Genomic DNA, 17,939 nt, shown 5'->3' with positions numbered 1-17,939 from the left:
TATTTATATATATATTATTATTATATTTCATGCATACAAAAAATATACATATATAAGTTGCTTCTGGGCCTCCATTGTAACAGTATTATGAAAATGTTATTAAAAATCTTCACTGAGCTAGCCCCCTGCTTCGATATGTGGCTCATGGAGTTCTCCAGCACTATATGGAGAAATTCCGTTGTGAGGTTTCAGAAAAAGTATAAAATGTAAACAGATATGGCAGCCTATCCTCGACCCTATAGCAGACCTAAGTGACCTTCGTGACACCTTTTTGTCTTTTTATTTCTTGCTTAACATTTACCTTTAATTCAAACAATGTCTTAGAAACCATTTAAGTAGAGTACGCCATGTTAGTTGTTTATTTAGTTTTGTCTCGTTTCACTTTTTCGGTTGTATGTTTCTGTTCTGTAAAAAACTAATTTCAAAAATAAAATAAAGTATTTAAAAGAAAATCTTCACCGAGCTGTCAAAGCCATTTGGGGAAGCTCATAAACACCCTAACTTGAGAGGCCTGTATGACTTTCAACTCCAAAAATACCACCAGGGCCCCAAATACTATCAACAGCTCAAGTAGGGCTCCACTTAGATTGATGGTAGATTTTAGGGTGTATTGGTACAAATACTTTCCTTGGGTTTCCATCTCTACTTTTGGAAAGCTATGAAGAAGATATGCAAGTTCCTGTTCCATAGTGTGTTATTCTAGTATTATGGTGTGTTGGTATATGACAGCTGCTGCACTTAAAAGCCAGGAGGGGCACCAACCTTCTGTAGTATCACCAGACATGCTTCACCTTTAATGTTTTTCATCTTTATCCTACAGGAATATAGACACCATATACACTCACTCTCTGGCTTAGAATAAGATGAAAGGCTACAAAAAAGGCCCAGAAGACAATTCACTTACCTTAAAGACTGTAAGCATGCACCAACTAAACTGGGTCCCTGCAAAGGCAAGAAAAACACTAACATTTAATATGTCATTTGTTGAATTTGTGCAAAACCAAAATGTAAAACAAAATGTCCACCATTTCAGGCTTAATTTTTTTTTAAATAAATAAAAAATCTAGATGTGCTTCCCAACTTCCACAAAAAACCTTGCTTGAGTGATGAGGGCTGTGATCCAAAACCACATCAAGGCTCTCGTTTACAGTTATTCGTTTTGGCCAGTGTATTACTGCAGATTGATGTGCAAGCAAGATAGAGAGGCCTTATTTATAGACCAAAGCTACTGGATATGATCATTGTGGTGTTGAGTTTAGTTGCGGTTGGATCGTTGCGCTTGTTCCCATATCTGAGGGTTTGTGGTTACATGGATATAATTCCTTGGTTTTAAAGAGGAATTATGCCACGTTGTAATCTGGATGTGAAAACTCCTGGGTGTTTCGGTGACAACGCAACACAGAATTTCCCATTTTGGATTCCACTCATTGTCAGGGTGCTGTTATCTCTCACCTATGGTCATGGGATAGATAGCAGCAGTTACTACAAAAGAGGGATTATCATGTGTAGGCTGCTTCGTGGTTCATGAACCATGCAATATGTACTTGAGTCTCACAGTCCTCACAGACTCTTAAAGACATGTCATAGGCAGCGGCTACATGAAAGGAAGGGTTAATTATCACATTTCTTCTTGTCTGATCAGGTTAAAAGGCAACTTAAGTACACATGACTGGACCAAGTGTATGTCTGGGAAAGTATAGCCCAGCCCAGCCTTCTGAATACGTTGAATTTCAAAAGGTAGTTTGTGTGTTTGAGACTGGTGTCCTGTTTCAATTATTGGTTTTATTTTTATCAATATTTTTTCTGTCATTCCTTCTCAGCTAAGGGAGGGATCTCATAAAACGCTGTGGCACTCTGGGAAAACACACATCTGTTACAGGCAAAATCAGTCGGCTTTGACTTGAGGTCTGTGCTGGCATCTCTCTTTCACTCCCCTTGGCTTGCTCTTATTCCATTTATTGCCCCAGTTTTGGGAGGACACTCATTGAGTGACTCTCAGATGCCTCCACCCGGGCACCCAAGGGCAGACAAACATTATGTAATGTCTCTGTGCAAACAGCAGTCCACTGTAGAAGAACAGTCTCCTGGGCTGCACATACATAAACATGCTCACACACAAAGTGATGCATACAGGCAACCATGCATACATTATTCAAAAGGGGAATATACAGTGGGTAGGTAGCCAACCTTAGAAATGTTCAGACCTTACTATATTTAGTGACAATGAATCCCTAGTGCTGTGGTTCATGGTCGCGTGAGCTTAAGCGTCCCATTCACACTTCTCTTTGGCCCGTCAGTTCCCTTCTATCTGACACATTGTGCCTGAAAAGTGCACATTGTACAAACCAAATAATGACATTTTCATATATTTAGACAAACATGTTTTGCATCTAGAGACACTGTGAAGGTTATTTGATTTTGATTTATTGAGATATCCACAGCCACAGCTATTCCTCATGGAGTCCACTCAACACCTGTGCATTTTTACAGTTGCAGTGCTTTATTACATTAAAAATACTATTGACTTCTATATTGACATTTGAGATGAAGTGTCACCGTTTTTAGTTGCTGCAAAAGCCCCACATTGTTTACTGCACCTTTATACGTTACAGCGCAGCTTTTATGTTTCACATTACTTCTGGAGCAAGTGTTTGTACATGTGTGACAGAATAAGAGATAGACAGAACACACAGACAGAATATCTGTCTGTTCTCAATGTCTGACTTTCTTCTTGGCAGGAGATGTTGAGTGGGCTTGGTTTTAGGCAGCAACATGAGCCGACCATCTATAAACTCTCTGTGATCATGTGATACACTTGACACATCCCATTACGCGCCCCAAACACACATTCAGGACATTGCACATCTGTGCATATCCTGCATTTTCTACATATTCTGCACAGCCAGTCTGTGCACCGGTGTGTGTGCACATGCACAGTTGCATATATGTATTCAAAATATAGTGTGTGTGTGTGTGTGTGTGTGTGTGTGTGTGTGTGCATATTTATCTTGAGGGCATACCTCCAGCCCTCTATACTGAGTACAGAGGACTGAGGAGCAACCTAGAGGGTTTGTCTTTGATCTGCAGGGATTAAATTGCAACCACCTGTCAACAAGGGTGTGTACACGTGGGCTCTCCTATGTGTGTCTATAACCATGCATGCTAACGGTTGTGTCTTTGTTGGTTGAGTGATCACACGGGATGCCCCTTGTCAGCTCTATAATTCCAGTTAACACCTTGTACCATGATAGAACAGACACGCCCAGATTAATGTTGGACAGGAGAGCAAATACTCACATGTGGAAAAGGAAGTCCGGAGAATTTAAAACACATAAATCCTTCCTCCATCAGTTGGTGACTTGAGTTTGGCCATGGGTTACGGTATAAAGTAGTCAACTGATACATGCATTAAGCACACTATTAGAGCTGATTTGTGTTAGATTAAGAAACGTACATAACACACAACATTTCCACACTTTCAGAGGACAATCGGATTGCAGGTTTTAATATTGAAAACAAACACAGACGGAAAAAACACCAACCAAGACACTTACAGATACAACAAAAATGTAGGACGCACAACAAAAAGGCATGTATGTTCAGTAGACTACATTAACCTTAATGGGGTGGTTGGGAATTTTGGACATAGGACCTTATTTCCAAGTTAGCCAGTGTGTAATTTATCATTGGAGACGTTTTAAACTAATTTCATTCAGTCCTTCTAGATTGCCGTAGCCTACTACCAGGAAGTATAACGCTGGCTGCTGAGACACAGCAAGTCCCTCAAAATGCAATGCCATGCAAGCTTGGTTTTATTTCTAACATTATTCTATCAACACAAGCATTTACATTGATGGTCTGGCGTTATAATTTATTTGCCACGGGTGTACTGTGGAGTGGGTAAAACTGTTTTTATTAGCAGGCTAGCCACAACCGTTGACTTGTGCTAGCCTAGCACCAGCGAGCTCTGCATCTAGAAGGCCTGAATGAAATTTGATGAAAAAATCTCCAATGATAAGCAACACACTGGCTAACTTGGAAATAAGGTCCTATGTCCAAAATTCCGAACTACCCCTTTAACATACAGTTGGAAACTTGTTTTATCGAAACAGGAAACACACACACATATACACATACAAATACACAAACACACAGACATACGCAAAGTGTGTTTTTTTGTGTGTATTGAGGCAGAATAGGTGATTTTATTTCCTCCGCACTAGCTGATACTGAGGCTGCTGTGACCGTCTGCACCTGTCACTAATGCCTCTCTCTCACACACACACACACACACACACACACACACACACACACACACACACACACACACACACACACACACAAACGTGCATGTGTACTTTTACTTTACTTTAATACAGATAGGAAAGCCGAGTCATCTTGAATATCTTGGATGAATGAATAAGCACAAAAAGCTTCTGTCCCATTGGCTTAGTTGAAAAAGTGCAGGGAGAATCACATTTCCCATCTTGAGCCTTTTTAGGCAACGTTTTTACACTAATGGACATTTTTTATATGCTTCATGGGAAACTATGGCAGTCTTTAAAACTAGTTTTTCCTTTAAAAAAATGCTCAGCTTGAAGAACAGCATGCTGCATGCAGCTTGTAATGTGTCAGATGATTTATTTATGATTTAGTTATCTTTTTAGCCCAACTGGCATGACAAATCCCTTATTTCCTTAAGGATTGGCAGTAAGTGCCAGCACTAACGCGCAAACTTTACTATGCATCAGATGGCTTTGTTTAGAAGAAGGATTATACTGTATCTTGAGATCCCTCTGTCAATCACCTTTAAGCCTACCTACACACAGACACACACACACACACACACACACACACACACACACACACACACACACACACACACACACACACACACACACACACACACACACACACACACACACACACACACACACACACACACACACACACACACACACACACACACACACACACACACACACACACACACACACACACACACACACACACACAGATTCTATTCACAAAAAAATATACAACAGTTTACATATAAATATTTGTGGAGATGAGATGACATTCATGTGATTCAGAAAGAGGTAGACAATAGAATCTTAAGTTAAAACTAACCTTTAGATTCATAAAGCAAGTTTCAGATTTAGTTTGTTTTTAGGATCCAAAGATCGCCTCACAGATATAACAGAAAATGACATCTTTACTTTTTTTCTTTTTCTTTTCTTGTGTAAACTCATGTTTCAGTGCCGCTTAAACTCCATCCATTTCCACGTGTATTGACAGACTTTATAGAAAAACACACATTACTGTAAAACAACTCTTGGCATTTGTTCTTTTTGGAGAACTAGATAAATTATTATATTTGAAAGAGAGACAAAACTACATTATTTTAAGTCTCGTACACATTACAGTAAAATATGAACATTCAATGGCTTGTTTCAAGCTTTAAAATGTACAAAACAGCTCACATCACAAGGTCAACAGCACGAAACATTTCGTAGGCCTACACAGCCACTGTACATACAGACAGACAGACAGACTGATTATATTTACACAATTAATTATTTACCCTCAAAACCTTGTTCAGATGCAACAAAAAAATTAAATGATTATTTATACATATAAATGTATTGCTTGGTAGATTATTTGCTAAATGTAAATTGTCCACTTGGAGTATAATGTAATCAGCTCCTAGAAAGTCTTTATAGATATGATGTGTGTGGGCTACTCTATCATTATCATTTTGAAATTACAATATACAGATATAAAAACAAAATCCAAACAAAGTTTCTGGGAAAATGTTGGAAAAACACTTAAATGTGTGTTATCTAACTACATAAAGATTATATCACAAGCTTTGACTTACAAAGTTCTTACTCAACTAACGGAACTGAATCAGACAGGTCAAAAGGAAAGAGTGGGCAGATTCTGATGTTTGGGGAGAGGGAGAGGAGGGGTTAAAGCCAATTTGTGATGAAAGAAAGTGAACATAGGGAGAGCGAGAGAGAGAGTGAGAGAGAGAGAGAGAGAGAGAGAGAGAGAGAGGGAAAGTCACAAGTTTGGGTCTGAGATGTTTATCTAATACACAAATATACAGCAGTAAATGGTTTTGGACCAGCTGTGAGGTTTATCACGAAGGAATGAAAAACAGGCGGTGTGTTGATAATCTGAGGGGCTTGTTACAGGGAACCTCAAATGAGAACTTCTGCTGTGAATAAGCCAAACAAACCGTTTAATAACTTTGCTCTGTGAAGGTTCTGTTTAGATGTGCGGCTTGTGCTGGTGTTGCTTGCAGTCTCAAGACAAGGTTATACGCAATGAAAATGGGGTTCTAGTTTCTTGCTTGTGCTTCGTGTCTCGTGGCATATTGTCGAAAAAAAAATAGCTTGTTGTGATGTATATCATATGGCACCAGTGTGTTTTGAACGTCAGAGGCTTTGGTCATGTGGCAGCTTGCTCATTGCTTGTCATGGTCTCGATGGAGTCTTTGAGAAAGATGAAATTTAAATATGCATTCAAATTCATTTTAAGGGGTCTTGAATACTTTTTCTTCTACATTAGCTTCTGCAATAGGAATGGAATTCCTGATCAATTTGAAGCAATGTTAAATGGTTATTTACACATGAAAGATTTCTGTATTAGTTTTTTATTAAATTGGCCACTGTTTTGAAACAAGCGTAGCAGGTGTATAGAGTTAACCTTTACGTACATGCGTCAGAAATAAGCTATGTTTGAATCAGTCAGTTGGATGACAGGTGGTGCTTTGTTAACGTCACCGTCAATCTAGTCTGGTCAACTGCCTTTCCTTTGATTGTTAATTTATTCATGAATATTTGATATCATAAAATACAAACCCGTTTTAAGCCTCTCTCTGTTCCAATTGTAACATACTCACTTTGTTCAATACACTGCTACACAACTGTTTAGATACATGCAGTGCATTAGATGTTGTTCGATACCTCTTTAAATCTTCTACTGTTGGTGATAAGTTGGTGCCACAATGTGTTTGCGAACCGTTTCACTCAGATACTGCAATCAGCAGAATTTTCCTTAAATAATTGTGTCATATTTTTCCTGTGTTTCAGTAGGTGTTTTGTGCCCCCAACAGAGCCTTCAAGGCAGCGCTGGATAAGGTTAGGGTTAGGGTAGTCTGACTGACCGGGTTTCGCCAGCGTCTATAAGCGCTTGCGTCGGCTACCAGCGCTACTCCTTCCCTTCCTGTTGCTGGCTTTCCCGTATTGAGCTCCCCCTCAAACTTGGAAACAATTATTTCACAGTCAACCTATGTGTGTCTGTGAAGGCAGCGCTCTCCCACACATACACACACGTTACTGTAGACAGAAATAAAGTGTGGAGATACGCTCAGACTTCAGGATAAAAATAGCGGCGCCGGCGGTCCGGGACGCAGCCTAGCTTAGCCTTGCTTAGCCTAGCCTAGCTTTCCCACTTCATTGTACAACTTCCCCCTGGCAAATCTTACCAGAGTAAACACTGTGTGACTAGTTCATTCCCATTAAGTTATCCCGTGAGCTCCTCAAGGGCTAATGTGTAGGCTATGGTGTCTTGACATCCTGGGGAGAGAGCAACAAACTATGTTTATTCCTTATTCCCCCCCCCCCCCCCCCCCCCTCACCATAGACGATTGTGACTGGTTTAGAGAAATAAAAACAGGCCAGACCAGTTTCCCCCCGGATAGACGGCTCTAAATAGTGTGGTTCCAGACCATACTACTTGCTGTAGTTTGGTCTGGCTTTGCGAGACTACACAGTCAATTTTGAAGTGTTAAAATAACACTAAAAGAGTATGCTCAGTTTGGGGCACAAAACACCATTGAGCGTTTCAGGGACAAGTAAATCAACTTGTAGTTAGAAACACGAGGTGGAATAAATAACAGAGACATTTTCCAATAAAAGCCCTGATGTAAGTACCAGTTTGGTGAAACTCGTAATGTTTTTGCTCAAAGGTCCAAGTCAACCTTTTTTTTAAAGCAGACACATAATGTTGAACATTATTGTCTTTGCAGCTGCCTTTGAGATCAACATTTGTATAAGATAAACTGGAATATCAAAAAACAACAAAAAAAAACTTTTAAAACCTCAGTAACTGAAATGCACCAAATGTGCAATTAGCTAAAACGCTATACGCTACAACCTTCAAAAAGACCAAAGCAAGCAAACTTTGAGCTTCACCGGACTCATGGTAACTTGCACGGCTACGCACAAACAATGTACTACAGTCTTTTGTCCTAATCGGTCAAGCAATGGAAGCCATACTTTCATTACAACTCCCATTAGCGGATCTGTTAGGCTGGCAGCTTGACAGGGAACCGGGTGCTACATCTAAAACCGGCCGCTCACAGGAAGAAGTCAAAGGAGCCAGAGTTAGCGAGCTGTCTTGCATTGAGCTCTCCGAACTCCCCTTCCACTCTGACATCTGCTGAACTTCGTCCAGCCTGCGACCACCATTCAGGTCTGAGTTCCCGTTTGTCCCACTATGAGGCTTGGAGTAACGTCCTCTCTCCCTGCACCACCCCCACCCCCACCCTCTCCTCGGCTGTCCCCAGCTCCCTCCTTTGCCCCTCAAACAGAGAATCTCCTGGAAGGCGTGTCTGAAGTCTGGGCTGCGGCAGTAGATCAGCGGGTTGAAGGCCGAGTTGGAGTATCCCAGCCAGTTGAGGAGTCTGAAGGGCAGATCGATTTTGCCCAGGTCGAGGAAGGTCATGAGGATGTTGAGGATGAAGAAGGGTAGCCAACAGAACGTAAAGGTGCCCATAATGATGCCCAGAGTTTTCACCGCCTTGTGCTCTTTCAGACTGAACTTAAGACGCCTCGCAGCAGAGAGCCTTCCTCTGTTCTCCTCTAACTTGTCTTCCTTGCCGGTGTCTATACCTCCCGTTTTCTGCATGTTTAGTCTGTCCTGTCCAGCTCCTTCTCCCACCTCGGCCCCTGGTAGCCTGTGATCATTCATTGCAGGGCTATCATCGGGATTAGTGGGCTGTGCGGTGTAATGCACATTGTAGAAGCGCCTCTCCCTGCCTCTGATCTTCTCGAGCTGTTTCTGAGCCTCCTGGAAGACGCGGGTGTAGGTGAAGATCATCACCACCAGAGGCAGGTAGAAGGACACGATGGAGGAGGACACAGCATACGCCGGATTGGTGTTAAACTCACAGCAGGACTTGTCATCCAGGCAGACTTGAGTGTTGTTATCATCAGCCACCCACACCTTCAGATGGATGGGCAGGAAAGAGATGAGGGAAGCCACCGCCCAAACGCACAGGACTGCTGCACACGCCCGGCCCCTGGTCAGAAGCAGGAGAACAAGAGAATTCCAGAGGTGAAACATTGTTGGTTATACAGAGATGTAAAAGAAAATGCTCTAAAAGCAACATGAAAGGCCACTGTTTGTGCCTTGACCACGTTCTAAATTAAATGTTAGTACTGCACCGATTTAGAATTGCATTTCTACAACTTTCTCAGAATCACGATGGATAATTATAAAAAAGCATAAAAATCGATGCAGCAGAACCACAGATATTGTCTTTCTTATTCCACGCATTAAACTGTATAGTCAAAGTTTTGGAGTAAACAAAAAAGTAAAAAATAAATTGATTCTTATTTGCGACCAATATTTAAGAAGAGCAAATCTGCAGGAGGAAGGATATTACCACACTGAAGAAAAGGGTGGAAAGTAAATGTCACACAGCTTTATGGATCCAATTTTCCAGCTTGTTGCACCTCTAGCCCCACCCCAAAAAGTAATGTCACAACATGTTTTGACTGTGACGGGGTATTGAAAACACCTGCTGTGTCATCACTGGTTTGGAGGTGTGGCTAGACGTACAACATATTCTTCCCTTTGTGACTCATAAAATGCTGAATCCATTCAACAACCCATGAATTGTGAATAATATTTTGTGCTGAGGAAGAATTGTCTTTGTCCTACCTAGTGAGTAGCGTTGGGTAGCGGAGTGGCGAGGTGATGGCGAGGTAGCGGTCCAAAGCAATCACACACAGGGTTTCGATACTAGCCGTGACACACAGCACGTCAGTTGCCGTCCAGAAATCGCACATGAAGTTCCCAAACTTCCAGGCTCTCAGCAGGATATAGCTGGAGCCAAAGGGGACCACCACCAAACCCATGATGAGGTCAGCAACAGCCAGCGAGGCAATGAAGAGGTTGGTGACAGTCTGGAGCCGCTGGAACCGCAGGATGGCTGTAATCACTAGCATGTTACCTGGACATAAGAAAAGATACATCAAGAATAGAATTATTTCCTAAATTATAATTCAAATTTCCTATAAACCATCGACTAACTGAAGTGGTGAAATGTTTCGGAACTTACCAAATACTATGGCCATAACCAGAATGGCCATTGCAACACCCAGCAGCACAAGCGTTCCATCACTGTACTCGGTGACCGGTGATTGGTTAGCCGGTGTAGAGACGTTGCTAGCATGTTCCATGATCTACAGTCAGAACACACACAGCACAACACTGCTTTGTTCATCATGGACAGAGATGACAGCTCAAGCGTAGGGTCAGTTCATGCTTCATATTTTTCTTTAAAGTGAACCCATCTTTTTTAACATGGATGGGCTACATCTTTTACATTTGACCAAACAAAGTGTCCAGTGTCTAAAAGGTGGATTTCTAATTACTCCATTGCACGTAGGCTATCTGTTGGTGCCTGCCAACTGTGCTTTCTGGCAAAAAACTGCTCTAGATGAGAATGTCCCTAACATGAAATTGAAAAATTGCAATGTGTCCCCTTCGATAAAAAAAACTTTTTGATATGGATCATACACTATCTAAATATCAAGAGATAATGATTTCTGCTTAAATGGGTTTGTAAACAATTGGGCACGCTGTAGCTAGCAACAAGCCTGTTTACAGAGTCTAGGCTGTATATTAGCACTGGATTATTTTTCAGATCACACACACACACACACACACACACACACACACACACACACACACACACAAACACACTTGAAACTGCATATTAATGCACAGTTTGTACAGAGTTTACATTTGGCTTCAAGGCTCACTCCTCGACTCACACGCCTGGCCCAAAGGTGTATGCTGGCCGGGGCAGATGGATGCTTGGAAAGTGTCAGGGCTTATGAATTGCTATTTGAGCTACAGCAGCATTTGTGGTATGTGGTGTTTGCAAGAGAGCAGCAGCAGCAGTGCCAAGTTTAAGCAGTGCATAAACTGTTTTATTGCACCTTGTTGGGTGTGTTGGACATATGTTACAGTCAGATGAGTACATAAGGTGTATGCCAGGGGTAAAAGGGGCATTTGACTGATCCCATGAGCCGCTCTATAGAATGAACTTTTGATATCCTATGCACTTTTTTATTACTCAATTATTTTTCGTAGTTGTTTTACACAGCGCGTGTAGGAAATAAGCCATTGGGTCAAATGTATGTTGGAGTCAGCGAGTGTGAAGAATGCTTTTTGCCATAATCACTATTGTCAAAATCAGTTAGAGTAATATCTTCTCACAGTTCGCTACCTGTACTGTGTGTGCTATTTACTGATTTTGACAAAAAGTGATTTTGACAACAAGCATTCTCCAGAATCACTGACACCACCTTTAACATCTATTTATATAACCTATTATTGGTGAGCATGAAGCCTCTTTTACAGCATTGCCCCAATTGACAACAGACACCCTGGTGATCTTTGTTTACTGTTCCAACCATCCAAATGGTCGGGGGGATGGCAATGTAAAGTGGGGTACTATAAAGCAATCAGAGGTTAAAGGCCAGGACACACCAGTCCGACATGTTCCGACTACGCAAAAAATGGAGTCGGCCGTTTCAGGAAGCTCCAGTCTTCCCGTCGGGGCCAAAGAACACACCGAGACGACTGTTTATTTTCCGTACGCTCGCGGGACGTAATGTCTCCACAACAGCAGGCGGCGCTAATCTGTATTGTGGCCCGAAAAAATACGAAAGCCGGAAATGATGGGACAGCTCTCTAGAGCATAAACATAGATAGAAATACGTATTTATATTTATGGACCATAAGAGCACAATTTTTAGCAGAGAGTGTCGAGCATGGTGTCGAGCAGTCAACAAGGGTTGATGATTTGATTTGATTTTATTAGGATCCCCATTAGCTGATGCATGTGAGTACTCGCAAAACGAAACGAACAAACACATTAAAACGATGGCTAGCTGTTGTTAGCTGTTTGTGCTACCCGCCTCACTTCCGGGCTTCACTGATTCGCTAGCCCTCCACCAATCAAATTGCTCCAAATGAAAGACGGTCGGCCGCCGATTGAACATGCTCAATCGGCGGCCGACAGGCTCAAAACAAGCCCGACGACCTCTACGTCGGCCGACGTCACGGCACACACCAAACAGATTCGTCTTTTTTTTTGACGACGGCGATTATCGGGCTGGTGTGTCCTGGCCTTAAGGAAGAGCAGTCGTCCAACAGTGTATCTACTAACTGTCTGAGCTGCATTGTTTGCTTCATAGGTGGAGTTTTATTTATGTTTGCGTTGCTCTTAGTTAGTAAGTTAAGGGAAACAGCTCGTCCGGTTCAGGTTTTTTGATGCACCTCTGTCCACACCTCTGTTCGTTTTATAGGATCTTCTGTGTAGAGGTAAACTGGGATGAAAACGTATCTTGATTTTACTCCAATACAATCCAAACTCTCAAAGCACAGGTTAATGCCAGCTGTAAATAGACACATTGATTCACAAGTGTTTTTCCAGTCCTCCCATGGTCAGTAGGTGACTTGTTTGAATCTTGGGATGCGTTTCAAAATGCCAGGGTGGATTATGACAAGATTGTTTTTTTTCATGACATCATTCACAAGTGGAATAAATTGCTGTCGTATATACAAACAAAAGCCTTATAGTATCATGGCATTACTGAGGTAGCACAGTACAAATAATAATAATTGTCAGTGTTAGTTTGCTGTCAATCATACTGTCTGCGGTCTGTGTGAACAATTTGTCGTCATTCCTAAAGTGTCTCAAAAACTATTAACATTTAGAGAGAGAGAGAGAGAGTGGGGGCGAATGATGTATCTGTCGTAAAGTTACCTTCAGGCTGGTTTTAAAAAATCAATTTTTCCATTACCTATGATTAGAAGGGTGATTCAATTGTCACGAATGAAGCACTACACACAAGCCTGCTCTGACACACAATCCAATACATACAACCAAATAAATGAACCCAATCTTTTACTCATGTTTGTAAGATGTTGTGAAGGTGACCATGCCACCTTCTTCACTGATGACCCTTTCATGGTGGTGACAGTAAATATCCAAATATTTAGGCAGCAATTGCTTTGTGGTGTTAATTATATTGAGCACTTAAAACACTAAATTATACATGCACAAACACTAAAGCACAGGAACAAGTGCATACACATACACATGCACACAGAGCATCCAGCTTTTCAATGAGGGAAGAGCGTTGTGTTTGTATACTGCGTGAAAAGCGTGCATGCTCTAATAACAACTGAGCCATAAAACAGTTTGCCATCCTGCTCAAATTAACTATACATGTTTTTGATGAAACTAGTTTGGATTCACTGAATGAGTGAAATATTAGCAAGATCGACTCTGATCGTATGCTAGGAAAGCCTCGCTTGTCATCAGACCTCTTAGCAGTTATGAATTTAATCTAAATGGACTTTTATCTAGGTTAACACACTGTTAAAATCAGTTTAAAAAGGTCTGAGCTTTTTGCAGTGCAAAAACTGTATCCAATAAAATTGTTATTAGGCTGATACCTAACTTATTATTTATTTAACACTTTATTTTTTAATTTGATTTTAACTTTAAATCTGCAGCAATTGACACTTGATGTCGAGGTATATTTAAGTTATTTATGTGCCCAATCAAACACAGTGTGTATGAAACATGTGTGCGTAAACCAGACTTAACAATCGCTTTAAATTTTCTTACCTCCAGGCTCCGTCCTCTTCTTTACAATCCAGTGATTTGATAACCCAGACACTTTTAAATCCAAAACACAAAGTATCATTATAATATGTTTGTCAGCAGCTTTTGGTGCCTCTTCCTGTTCTTGTGAGTAATGACTGTCTGGTTTTGTGGTTGACACACACACACGCACACACACACACACACACACAGACACACACACACCCAGACACATACACACTGTACCTTGCTCTCTCTTTCTGGTATACACTCATGTATAGAACACACTCTTTCAGCCCTCCACCACACTTGCCCCTTTTGAAGCAGCTGAGCCCTTCACCTCTTTTATAAGCAAGCCCCAGTGACATCACAGCAGGAGTAGCCTATCAGGGGACAAGAAATGGCCTACAGTGAATATTGCATGTCTCCAGTGCACTTACTAGACAGCACCCTGTGTCCTCTGAGAAACATTATTTTTTTAACCCTTATTTATTCAGGGAAATGTTTCTGAGCTCTTTTTCAGCACCACCCTACTGCAAGTTAACCCATACAAGCTGCTGTTTAAAACCACAGACTTCTGTTTTTGGCTGCTGGGTAGCTGTGCTGATGAACAATGAGAATGAAAACAATAATCTTTAACCTGAATGTCCAACAATTAAATAATCTTCTCATTTGCTTCATTGATCTTACTAAGACACTGCAGTAAAAGGACTCTGATGCATTTGCAGTTAAAGTTAAACTTAAAGCAACTTAAACAACTCAGCTAAGGTAGGGTCAGGGCTAGACAGATAAGACAACATGGGAACCACCGTAAACAAACACTTCAATGTTGGGTAACACTTTACAATAAGGTACACAAAAAAAGAGTAGTTACCCTTTTAGAAGGGTAAGTTTACCTTTCAAAAAAGGTAAGTTTATCTTTCAAAAAAGGTAAGTTTACCTTTTAAAAAGGTAAGTTTACCTTTCAAAAAAGAGTAGTTTACCTTTTAAAAAGAGTAGTTTACCTTTTAAAAAGGTTAGTTTACCTTTCAAAAAAGAGTAGTTTACCTTTCAAAAAAGAGTAGTTTACCTTTTAAAAAGGTAAGTTTACCTTTTAAAAAGAGTAGTTTACCTTTTAAAAAGGTAAGTTTACCTTTTAAAAAGAGTAGTTTACCTTTTAAAAAGGTAAGTTTACCTTTTAAAAAGAGTAGTTTACCTTTTAAAAAGAGTAGTTTACCTTTTAAAAAGAGTAGTTTACCTTTTAAAAAGGTTAGTTTACCTTTTAAAAAGAGTAGTTTACCTTTTAAAAAGAGTAGTTTACCTTTCAAAAAGAGTAGTTTACCTTTTAAAAAGGTTAGTTTACCTTTTAAAAAGAGTAGTTTACCTTTTAAAAAGAGTAGTTTACCTTTTAAAAAGGTTAGTTTACCTTTCAAAAAAGAGTAGTTTACCTTTTAAAAAGGTAAGTTTACCTTTTAAAAAGAGTAGTTTACCTTTTAAAAAGGTTAGTTTACCTTTTAAAAAGAGTAGTTTACCTTTTAAAAAAGAGTAGTTTACCTTTTAAAAAGGTTAGTTTACCTTTTAAAAAGAGTAGTTTACCTTTCAAAAAAGAGTAGTTTACCTTTTAAAAAAGAGTAGTTTACCTTAAAGAGATCCTATTATACTACTTTTCTGGTCTTAATTTCTTGTTAAAAACTGCTATAGAGCAACCTGACACGAATCACATCACAAAAAACTATGTAGATTTTCGGGAAGCTCTTTCTCTTATTTTGGCGATCCAGCAGGCCCTGTAAACACTTTGCTTCTGCCATCTCCGCCCCCTCCCCCCCTTCCGGCAAACCCAACTCCGTTGTGATTGGTTACCTTGCGAAGGGAAGTTGTGAACAAGTTCAGCTCGACTGGCTGCCATAGTTTTTAGTGCTCTGCACAGCCACCCCAGACGGTCAGCAGGGAATACGTCGAAATGCATGTACGTAATTACTTGATACTCTAGTATGGTTAAACATGACTATAAATCATTATAACAACGTTTATAGGTCATAAAAGTCGAAAAGTATCATAGGTCCTCTTTAAGAGTAGTTACTGTTTTTTACTGTTCAAAAAAGAATAGTTACTATTCAAAAAACAATAAATATAATATAAGAAAAAAATATTTTACATTCCAAATCTTGCATCACAACCATGATACACCAACTTACAATTTCTGAAGAAGTTATTTGAAATGTTTTGATAATTTTATTTTCCTGAAGTAGTTCATACTAGCACCTATCATCAAAACAAAAACCAAATGGCTACTAGAAAAACTCCATTTGTTCTGTTTAAGAAACTTTGAATATGACCAACACCGTCAGATGTAAAAAAAATGTATATTCATATAGGGGAGAACGAGGGAATCTGAGGCATCGGGTAATGTGAGCCACCCCCTGTATCTAGGCAACGGAAAACATTTGTGGTCATGTGAGATATATGTTTTCAAGCCCCTCTCATTTCCCCATGGCCCTGAAAGAGAGGACCTCATGGTGCTGTGGTAAGCATGTTTTTTTTCACCAAAATAGGTATTTTGCATGTAAAAGGTAAACTAACCTTTTTAAAAGGTAAACTTACCTTTTTTGAAAGGTAAATTTACCTTTTAAAAGGTAAATTTACCTTTTTAAAAGGTAAACTTACCTTTTAAAAAGCTAAACTAACCTTTTTAAAAGGTAAACTACCCTTTTTAAAAGGGTAACTACTCTTTTTTTGAAAGGTAAACTTCTTTTTAAAAGGTAAATTTACCTTTTAAAAGGTAAACTACTCTTTTTAAAAGGGTAACTACTCTTTTTTTGTGTACCTTATTGTAAAGTGTTACCATTTACCTTTCAAAAAAGGTAAGTTTATCTTTCAAAAAAGAGTAGTTTACCTTTCAAAAAAGAGTAGTTTACCTTTTAAAAAGAGTAGTTTACCTTAATAGTAGTTACTGTTTTTTACTGTTCAAAAAAGAATAGTTACTATTCAAAAAACAATAAATATAATATAAGAAAAAAATATTTTACATTCCAAATCTTGAAAGTCCTGCATCACAACCATGATACACCAACTTACAATTTCTGAAGAAGTTATTTGAAATGTTTTGATCATCATTTTATTTTCCTGAAGTAGTTCATACTAGCACCTATCATCAAAACAAAAACCAAATGGCTACTAGAAAAACTCCATTTGTTCTGTTTAAGAAACTTTGAATATGACCAACACCGTCAGATGTAAAAAAAAATGTATATTCATATAGGGGAGAACGAGGGAATCTGAGGCATCGGGTAATGTGAGCCACCCCCTGTATCTAGGCAACGGAAAACATTTGTGGTCATGTGAGATATATGTTTTCAAGCCCCTCTCATTTCCCCATGGCCCTGAAAGAGAGGACCTCATGGTGCTGTGGTAAGCATGTTTTTTTCACCAAAATAGGTATTTTGCATGTAAAAGGTAAATTTACCTTTTTTAAAAGGTAAACTTACCTTTTTAAAAGGTAAACTACCCTTTTTAAAAAGGGTAACTACTCTTTTTTTGTGTACCGTATTGTAAAGTGTTACCTCATGTTGTAGGTTGAATCCAAGGCAGAGGAGCTGAGGAAAATGTAAGCATAATAATAATAATAATAATAATAATATATTTAATTTATATAGCGCTTTTCCTGCACTCAAAGCTTGTACCGGTAACATGCATGGTAACATTTGTGATGAAATTGAGTGGATTTGGTGGAGAGAACATAAAAAATAATATATATATAATAATATATATATATAGCTATATATATATATATATATATATATATATATATATATATATATATATATACAGTATATATATATATATATATATATATACACATCCATGAACATCACCTCACGTTTCAGCAAGATAATGCACGGCCCCATGTTGCAAGGATCTGTACACAATTCTTGGAAGCTGAAAATGTCCCAGTTCTTGCATGGCCAGCATACTCACCGGACATGTCACCCATTGAGCATGTTTGGGATGTGCTTGACCGGCGTATACGACAGCATGC

The 17,939-nt window shown here is 39.5% G+C and overlaps 1 protein-coding gene across 1 annotated transcript; it reads right to left on the bottom strand.

Moving 5' to 3' along the window:
* Positions 1-8,268: 8,268 nt before the first annotated feature.
* Positions 8,269-10,481, bottom strand: LOC307260396 (beta-2 adrenergic receptor-like; the record flags this gene model as incomplete). The annotated part of the gene is made up of 3 exons (XM_080040628.1): positions 10,358-10,481; positions 9,958-10,249; positions 8,269-9,313 (listed from the first exon to the last, which is right to left on the bottom strand). Exons 1-3 carry the CDS (start codon positions 10,476-10,478, stop codon positions 8,269-8,271), a joined length of 1,458 nt encoding a protein of 485 aa, XP_079896754.1. The 5' UTR covers positions 10,479-10,481.
* Positions 10,482-17,939: the final 7,458 nt, after the last annotated feature.

Source organism: Ammodytes marinus, assembly GCF_949987685.1.
Source record: "Ammodytes marinus genome assembly, chromosome: 14".
Classification (NCBI taxonomy): domain Eukaryota; kingdom Metazoa; phylum Chordata; class Actinopteri; order Uranoscopiformes; family Ammodytidae; genus Ammodytes; species Ammodytes marinus.
This window is presented reverse-complemented; position numbering and strand designations above follow the sequence as displayed.